General features: G+C 39.3%; 1 protein-coding gene across 5 annotated transcripts in view; it reads right to left on the bottom strand.

The window, feature by feature from the left end:
• Positions 1–7,013: 7,013 nt before the first annotated feature.
• Positions 7,014–10,310, bottom strand: part of LOC121294917 (GRAM domain-containing protein 2A-like) — a 43,626-nt gene continuing 40,329 nt past the window's right edge. For all 5 annotated transcript variants that reach the window (XM_041219112.1, XM_041219116.1, XM_041219115.1 and 2 more), the window contains one exon: positions 7,014–8,878. In XM_041219112.1, the coding sequence (XP_041075046.1) occupies positions 8,875–8,878 (4 nt within the window). In that variant the 3' untranslated portion in view covers positions 7,014–8,874. The remainder of the gene's footprint in view (positions 8,879–10,310) is intronic.

Genomic DNA, 10,310 nt, shown 5'->3' with positions numbered 1-10,310 from the left:
GAATCAAGATCCACCAATTTCTAGGTAAACATGGCCAAAATGGTGAACTTAAGTCTACTGCAATATTTAAATGTCACAATACATGGGTTTTAAGTCAGCACTTCACACAGCTATAGGAAATATTTCCAGGTTATTTTCCATGTTTGTTACTAAACAAGCTAGAAAGTTTTGAAAGATAAAGAGTTAATTGGCATTTTACTGAGGACCCCTTTGGTAGACACCAGCAGCGTAGTATGTATCTGTATGATTCATAAATAAGCTTATTACAGTATAACAGAACATTGAGCTCTGGTCACTAGCCTGACGCATAGTAATTTGCAAAGAACCACACAAGACACTGCTGTCAGGTGACCTGGCTTGGGCGAGGGTTATTTTCAGGCAGCTGCTGTACTACAGAGCTCTGCCCATGGCCAAGTCAACCTGCTCATCAACACTGTATGTGTTCCATCACTGTCTTCTTGTAAACCTAATAGTTCTTTTTTTCCCCATGGTGCAAGTATTGGGACACATTCTAAACTCCATAACCCTTCTCTTTCACAGTCCCTTGTATTTTTGTAGTGCTAGCAATGTTAATAGGGGAGTACGCAGATCACCCTTGGGGGGGAAACACACACTGTATGTTAAAGGTCAGATGGATTTACATCCACTGAAAAGCTCTATTATAGTATGCATGGAATTCGATTGTATATCATGGGGTCTACTCCATTGATCTAAAGGGCAGATCTATTTCGGGTTTTGTATTTCCACTACTATTGTATGATGGTATAACCATTCCAGTTGTGGTGCTGCAAGAGTACATGATTGTAATTTTTCACTGGAATGAATGGAATGTGGAAATCTGTTCTGTGTCGACACGTCAGATTATCCGGAGATAATCAATGGCAAGTACAGGCTGTTTTACAGAAAGCATGGTAATATTGGAGCAATAGGACCCAGAAGCACTCAGAATGTGTGAATATAATATAAACAGTAAGGGAAATGTATTTAAGAAAAAAAGCACATAAAATCATTTGAAATGGCTATTTAACACAGATACATAACCTTTGTATTAAATAAAAGTCATTTATGTCCAATACCTGGATTAGTTCAAACTCACAGCACACAGAAAGCCTTACAGTGCTTACTGTTTATACCACAGCAATAAACCTAAGGCTTTGAGTGGATGAAGGCAGCTATATTGCATGCAATGTCTCATCCTGGTGGAAGAGAGGGTTATTGCAGCTCACAGCCCAAGACTGACCATGCAGAGTGCTTGCATACCCTTCACAGCAATCAACAGCAATAGGGATTTCAATCACAACAGTGATCTAGTGAACAGTGAGATCATTTGAGTATACGTAGGTATTAGTAACTGAATCCACAAACAGCACATTCCACAGCAGATGAGTTATTTTACTACAGTTCAGTGTAGGGCCAGTCTCATGCTGGAAACTCTAGGCTGCAGGTAAGATCAACATACCTATACAATGTTGGGTTGCTTTTGGCAAGCATAACCCGTCATAACAACGATACAGCAATGTAGTTCTTGGGTAGCTACAACGACACAGACCATATTAGAAAGGCACCACAATGGTAATCATCATATCAGTTCTACTGTATCACTGTAAACTTGACCAATGGAGTCTGCAAATCTATCGCGTTTGCATTGCAGGAAATGCTGTGGTTCAGCTTGGTTTCATGCGCTGTTATTGGAATGGTAGTTTCTGAAAGTACACTGTAGCCCTTAGTTTCACAGTCTATTGCCAGAAGTCTGCTGAAAAAGAGACTTTATATTAAAGATTAAATGACGGGACATGCCCGAGCACAACAATAAGTGGGTGTGAGAGATTTACTCTTGTGGTGTTCACCACCCAGGCTCCATTACAAAAGCTTGTTTATGTGCCGGCGGGCTGTGTTTGGAGTTTTCCTAGCGAGGCACTACTCTATTTATATTGCTCTGCTTTTCCTCAGGAAGAAGACCCCATTGTCTTCTCAAAGGTCTGTCCCTTTAGGGCCAGCAGGACTGGGAATGTGCCGGCATTCCCTTCAGGTTTCGTCTTATCGCATTTTGTGAGCTTAAACGTAAAAGCATGAAGCACCAGAGGGCTCCACAATAAACCTCACTCTATTACCACCCATATATAATAAATACTATGGTATCTTTCACCCAAGTTTCCTGTCATATTTGCTGTAGAATATTAACTAAAGTGTTTCAGGACTTAAAATGAGAAAAAAATAAAAAATAAAGTTACAAAGACAGAAATTAATAAATTAGATATTTAACTTAATAATTGTAATAGCCTTTTAATGCATTTCCCTTACTGTTATATGTTTGCAATCCTTCTGAGTTAAGTTGCCCCAATATTGAGTCATTTTTCTCTAAATCAGCCTTTACTTGGCTTTGAGCATCTCTGGATAATCTTAAGTGCTGACACTGAACAGACAACATGCTACAGACTCGCAAAGCAGTTTATAACTTGCAGAGCTAGCCAGAATCATCTTAGCTTCTTATCATTTTTACCGATCCTGCTTTTATTGTGTTGAGAATCCTTCACTTGTGTTTTTTGTAGAAGCATGTCAGATACACACTACTTAGAAACTGCTGAATATGTTTGCTTTAGGTCTGGTTAAAGCTAGACCATTGGAGTGAACTGCAATGCATGATATGATATGGCACTGGGAAAAACCATTTATCTACAACAGGGCCTTTGACATGTCTGCATACTTCAAACAGAAGCATAAAATAGAAGAACTTCAACAGAAGAAAATAGGGACCATCTATTACAAATATCAGACTAAAACTCAGAATTAGCATGCACTTCGCTGAATCTAATTACCGCGCCCTGACAGTATTCATTGGCAATGAAAACCAGAAACATTCCTTAAGAAACAAGACCTTTCCTCAACATGCCTCACCCCGCCAGCAACAATTAACACTAACTAACACCCTTAACATTGCCTGAAAAGAAAAGGAATGCCAAGACTTGTACAACATTGCCCTGACAAAGACATACTGAACAGTAATGCAGATCAAAGGGAATTAAGGCTAGGTCTGCTGTTTGGCTTTCCTTCAGGGTGGGATTTGTAATTAAAACATAAAGAAACCTGTTAGTTGCAGGAGTGGGTCAGGCACTAATACTCTCTCCACAGTACCGAAATAATGCAACAAGCAACACGCAAAAGCACGTGTCAAAAGGGTTTACAAGTGCAGTCACCCCCCCTTTAATAACACTTCACAGGGACTTGGCAACAACGGTGACAATAAGCAGAGGGTGGCATTAACTAAAACAACATCAAACGGTTTTAACTACACAACTGAAGGATCACATTGTGTAGTGAAGATTTCTTTATGAGCAGATAATGCATGCAATAGTTTTATAGGGGCAGCTACAATGGTATCACAGTAATAACCTTTTCCTTTTATGTGTTTTACATACCGATGACATACAACCATATGAACCAATGCACACTGGTAATCCATTGCAGTGCCGTGTATATGACTGAATCAGGGCAGTTCTTGTTCCATTGCTGTGCTCTTCAGAATAATACCTTGGTATTATAATGCTATCCCAGGGGAATTGTTCTGCAATAGGGTGCATGTTTTGTGCGCGCTGTAATATAAATCACTTTAGCTGCCTACCTTCACAAGAACGCACATCTGCCACAGAAGGAGACAGCATGCTGCAAGGGGCTCCCGTCCCCCTTTTTCATAAATACCACAACACACCAACTCATTAACTGACAGCCAGGCTTGCTTTAATGTCTCATTCAGTCAATAGCCGGTTTGCAGGGAATTCCCATAAGCAACATACCTTGCTATTAAGATCAAAAAGCTTCCAGATGCTCCATGCACTTAAAGGCGCATAATCAGCTGCACACATGCTTTTTGTTCTTCACCTGGGGGGTTGGGTTTTAAATCATTTATCAAGATCAGTGCCTCGCCACCCCAGTGTGGGACAGCCATGACCTATGGCTTTCTAGATTGCATTATTAAAAGGGCTATAGCTTTTAATTAATAATATGGAAGTTTTCTTGGGGTGCATCAATTAATTGTGCATCAATGAATCGTGATACCTTCTTCACGATATATTATATCATGATAAAGGTATGTATCGTTTGTATCATGTAACAAGACCAAAAGCACAACAGAGCTCATTGTGGTTCACCAAGTGGTTCTTGAAGGAAGAATAAGTGTGTTTCATAGTTGGTATGAATATATACACTCCCTAACTCACTTAAATTTTGTCTTATAACAAAATAGTCCATTGTTTAATGATCATTTGATCTTATTATGCATCACACAAGCAGACTATCAGGACCCTCACAAGTTTCATGATACATACCATAAAGTGACCTGCATATCGCAATATATATCATGGCATTAGTGTATCAATACACCATATCGTTTTCTCTAAAAACTAAGTAAAAAAATGTGTAATTTGTTAGATGCTATGGAGTGCCCTTACCAAGCGTAGAGAATCTGCCAGCTTTGAATCCAGTAGCTATGCTCCATCTGTGGGCTGCTCACTGTGCAAAAAACAGCCCTAGTGCCACATCAGCACCACCCACAACATCTAGTTGGGTGTGACCCCGAGAGACAGCACAGGAGAAGACCGAATTCTACATTCTTACAGAAACAAACAGTCAAGGGACCAAGTGTACTGGCACAGTATAATTTATTTGAAGAGAACTGCTAAATCTGAGGTGATTCATATTCATGTTTGTAGTATTCTATACTGTATACCACTTTTTGCAAGGGACATATACAAAAGATACCTTATATAACAGGGCATGTAACCCAAGGTTGCTCTGTCATGCATGTTATATAGTAGATGCCGCTTATGGGCAACTTCTCGGTTTCCCAGCAAAAAGTTGTTATTAAGCAAAAAGTCACATTTTCAAGTGTATGTAAATGGAAAAAAACGTTGTATGCTATAGTTGTAGAAGCAGCACACTGAAATACATGTCTTGGTTCATTACAGTGTTAAAAAATAAACATGAAAAACACCAAATATCAGAACAAACAGCTGTTTACTAATACTACAAGGATGTGTAAAACAAAAAAGTATTCACAGTAAACAAACTTGGCACAGCACTTACATTTAATACAGAAGCGTCATTTTAAAATAAGTAGTTGTCCAATGTTTTTTGTTTTTCACGATTCGCCACCTCCAGCTGTAACTCACTCTCCATTTTGCGTGCAGCTTCGTAGCCCATTTCAAAATGCTGGATACAACAGATTTTGAGATGCCAAACTTTTCTGCTGCCCATACTTGTTTAGCACCGGGTTCACGTAGTGCCTCCAGAATCCGAACTTTATCGGCTATAGAAAGGTCTACACCAGGGGTCTCCAACCCTGGTCCTGGAGAGCTACTGTGGCTGCTGGTTTTCATTTCAACCAGTCTCTCAGTTACTTAATTGAACCAATTACTGCCTTAATTAGTCAACATTAACAGGTGTTCCAGATCTTTAGCCACTGATGATGTAAAGATATCTATAAAACCTGCTGGATAGGGGCTCCCCAGGACCAGGGTTGGAGACCCCTGGTCTAGATGTTTTGAAGTCATGATGACAGACCACAATCAGTCTCACATCTGCGTTCTGAACACTGATACATAAACAGACGCACGCGATGCGTGCGCAATGTATTCGTGTAAGAGCCATGTTCATACAAATTGTAAAAAAAGTTGTAATTAAGCAGCAGACAGTTGCTAATATCCAAATGCCATTAACATTAAAGTCTATGGGATGGGATTGGTTCCTGTGAAAATGTTGTTAATAACTAAAAGTTGTCTTTATCAGGGTTCCTAATATCCAGCATCTACTGAATATATGTATATATGAAGTGCATGTTATATTTTTAACATTATGGTACATTGCTCACAGTAAATATGCATGTTACAAAACAAGTTTTTGGTGAAGAACATGCTGTCTGTCCAGTGGGATTTTGGATACAGTGTGGTCTAAATCCCATCATAGATGAAATCCCTACAATAGGACCCTTCATATCTGTAAAAACAGGAATACACGGACATGCATTGTTAGATGTTTGATGTTCATAATCTCGGTATGCAAAGTGTGATCTAATAATCTAAACAGTGGTGGGGTATGGTCTATGGACTGGGTGTTTCTTTGTATATTTGCTAGGTCCCAAAGACAAATCCAAAAACAGAACAGGGTGGCTGGGCTGTTTATTAGTCAACAATTCTGCCAGTCACACACTGTAGTCAAATACAAACCTAGAAGCAATCTCTTTAGAAGAACAATAACTAAATGAGCCAAGTGCACTTTTCCTTGACGGACGCAAAAAACTGCCCAGTTTAAATACAAAAAAATATGTTACACATACATACATTATCATAAAGCAAACTGTACATCTCATTTCTCTCAATGTCATACATCTTATGCACTACAGTGTTAAGGCTGGAGTCTCACAATACGTGTTTTACACTTCCTCCATAATTAATTGTTTTGTGTACGGCAGAAGCATGAATTTTTGGATATGCAGATGTTTCAAATACAAAATGTTTCCGGTGCTTTCTGGTAGCATCTGAAAAGAAACAACAACATTTGTTGCTTGTACTTGAAAAACCAGAACATCCTCTATATATATATATATATATATATAATATATCTATATTATATATATTATATATATATATATATGTATGTGTAACATATGTGTATATATATATATATATAGTGTTATTTTTTTCACCTGGTACTATTTCAAATAAGTTCCGAGTATTCTTGTGTTTACCTAAACTTTATAAACTTTACTGTACCCGGTACTAACTCTTTTCAAAAATTCATGTACACATGCTTCACAAGTACATGGGTAATCGTACAGAAAGATGAATTGTAAAAGTTGTAGCATATCACACAAAAATGCAAGTGTCTATAGAAGTTTACTTTCTGGGACCATTTGCAACGTAAACAGCAAATGCTTTGGACATAGTGTTGCTGGTTTACTCCTACACAATAGTGCCCAAATGGATGAAGAATGTTATCCTTTGTATTATGCACCAACCAACAGTGAAATGGTGCATTTAAATCTTGTAAGTTGGGCTGCACTTTTGTAACCCTAAAAATGACTTTTCACGGCACGCCGCGGTCTAAAAATAGACATTACATTATTAAACATAATATTTATTACAGCAGAAAAAATGGAGTTGTCACATTGACAATTGATCATTTTTCTCTATAGTTATTATACAACAGATGTTCTTAAATACATAATACTTATCGGAACAGTAAATGCTAAATTGACAAATATTTGTTTTGGTTTTTTTTTTGTCCACCTTTAAAAAGGCATTCTATTTTCACCACCAGTAAATTATCAAACAAAATAATAATAATAAAAAAAAAAACATAAATCAATATAGAAAATAACACCATAATGTCCCCTTCTTGTATCGTACATAGCAATCTTTAGCAAAATGTTTCCGATCTTTGATGCAGCCGGTAACGTTTTCACTGAAGACATTATAAAGAAATTGTGCAGTCTCTATGCAATGTGTTCAATCATTTAGTGGAAGCAAATTAAACCGGCTGCCAGGTTCCTAAATGTGACAGCTAGTGCATCAGTTAAAAAAAAAAAAAAGTGTAAGTATTTGTGTAAGTGCTCAAAAAATATGTATATTTTCACTATGGGATTTTTTCACGGTTAACTACATATCATATGGAAATCGTTACATCTGTGGAAAAAAAAATACAAATACAGTAACAGGGGCTGTTATAAGTCTATAATTCCAAATCTGTCTACTACATTAGTACCACGATGGCAACGCAATGGTTCTGTCCGAAGGGTACAATGGTGCAATGCCAGTGGGAAGCTACAGTGGTCTGAGGCATGGTTCATTGGTAGTTCAGAGGTAACACTCTCACATTTTGACAGAGCAGTGGTATCCCAATGGTGTGCCGCCCAGCAGGAGCACTGTGCAATGTGTGCTCCACTGTGTTGCCATTGCTAGTAATGCTGTTGTTGGTAAAATGGTTCAGCTAGTTTCTTCAGGGTAATACACTGGTGCTATCATTTTATCCCACTGGAATTATTCTGTAAGGTTAATCAATCTATGCACACATGCATAGGAATGGATGTATCTTAGAAAAAGATACAGTTCCACTGCAGTCAGCATCCCAGATAATGTCTGAGAATTGATCTCTTCAGTCCTTCTTCTTAAATGTGCTTCAACAGTCAGATACTGTTTAGAACAGTATAGTGTCAGTCACAATCCCATTCCACACATCTCGCTGTGCTATGGACAGGATTTCAATTTGCCTTCTGATTTTGAAGTATTGGCGAGCCATGGCTGAAAAATTGGAGTGTTCAAGTGTATAATGGACGATCACGTAATCAACCTGGCAGAGGTACACGTGAAGCCCACTGTCAAAGTGCATCAGACAGTGTGTCTTGGACTAGGGAACCTGAAGGTTGCGTGTAGAGGAAGGAGGGTCCAGAGAAGCAAGGAGGACACATTGCATGGAAAACGGTTGCATGAATTAGACTGAATAGCAGTATATTAGATTGCATCCTGGCTAGATTTCCATAGCAGAGGATTCAAGGGGTCTAAAATCCTGGCCAGCAATTCATTTTCCTATAGATTGTCCAGTAGAGTAAACTTCAGCGTATTCAGTAGGTCAGCTGGATTTCAAGCCCTGTGCCCTCATGAGCTCTGGCCCTCTACCAGCCTAATAAAACAGATTTCCAGTTAGATTCAGGTATGATTGCTTTTTGTTGACCGTGATCCACTACAACCTAGTAGAGGCTTTTAACAGTTGTGTTTCTTATAGCATTTCCTTTTCTAGCATTCTGGCTGTAACAGACAGGAATGTCTTGGGAAGGTGTGTACCATTTGATCTTCAGGAGTTGGATAGGGGGATGTGCAGGACCGGTTATCTGTAAGGAGAGAAACTCAGAGTCATTGCTACAGGTGATAAGAATAACACTTTATATGAGGACATAAGAACTAAAGAAAAGTTGTGAACAAACAGCCCCATTTATGCTTGTCCGGTTCCCAGTAGCTGACTGATCTCAAAACTTTATCAAGTTGGGTATTAAAGAACCCCAATGATTCAGCATCAGCAACATGATTAGATAACCCATGCCATAGCCTCATCTATCTCTTTGTAAAGAACTGTCTCCATCCCAAGACTATCTCCAAACTGCTCTATGTCCTCTGCTCCTTGGCTTCTGTGTTGCACTTTAAAGTATTGGTTAGGGTGAACTTTGTCAACTCCTTTTAAGATTTTAAAGACTTCAATCAAGCCCCCCCCTTCTTTGTTCTAGGCTAAAGAGATTCAGTTCTTTTAGCCTATCTTCATAGCTTTACATCTCTTTAATCCCTGGGATTAGTCTGGTTTCTGTTCTTTGGACTCTCTCCAGGGCCACAATGTCCTGTTGGTACTGTGGTGTCCAGCACTGAACACAACACTCCAAGTACAGCCTCACCAGTGCATTACATAACTTCATCATAACCTCCTTTGATTTGTCCGCTACACTTCTGGCTCTATACACCACGCTCTTTATCTGGGTGGACCTTTTCTATTTCTTTACCGTACATTATAGTGTGAATGATTCTTTCTCTGCCATCCAAACAGGAGCACTGTTTAATATCTGTTACTTTTTGGAGTTGATTTGTGTGATTAAATTATTGTTTACAGACAGACGCTTGACTGAGACTTGTTGCTTGCTAGGCTTGCTTGAGGGGAAGGGCAGCAAATGACTGGCTGTGCTGGTTCTCAATCAGCAGGTGGGCGGGTCTTGACCTAGTGTCGGTCTCTTAAAAAACATCCGCTGGAGGTGGCTCTGAGCGACTGCAACGCCATGCTACAGAGGGGAGCTGCATATACTTGGGAGGAGAGCGTCCGCTCTGCAGGAACGACAGCTACGCAACCCTGACACTGCAAGCGGTGCTTGTGAAGGCAATGCCCAGCCAAGGCTGTCTGAAGCAGCAGGAGTCGTCGTATGAATACCGGCTCATAAGTAGGTTAGTTTAGGGGACAGTGATCCCATGTAATGTACAGCGAGGGTTACGTAGTGTAGCCGGTTCCTGGAGCGGGATGCCTCGTTTATAAGGCTCACCCTGTGTGGCAGCTTTTATTTGTAGTTTTTGTACTGTGTTTTATTTTGCCTTTTGTACAGCTTGCTGTATGTGTTCTCTGTGTACCATCGCTGGTAATATCACATGACCCCTTTATTTACTTTCTGTGTTTGTGAATAATAGTGTTTGCTAATAGTTCTGCTAAGGTTTTTTCAGGGCAGGTCACTGGTGTTTTAATAACATCCCAATATGGTTAAGGAATCTACTGTATGTCCTCCTCTCAATCCC

Source organism: Polyodon spathula, chromosome 19, assembly GCF_017654505.1.
Source record: "Polyodon spathula isolate WHYD16114869_AA chromosome 19, ASM1765450v1, whole genome shotgun sequence".
In the NCBI taxonomy this organism is placed as follows: Eukaryota; Metazoa; Chordata; class Actinopteri; order Acipenseriformes; family Polyodontidae; genus Polyodon; species Polyodon spathula.
Note: the sequence above shows the minus strand (reverse complement) of the source record. Positions and strands in the feature narration are given on the sequence as shown.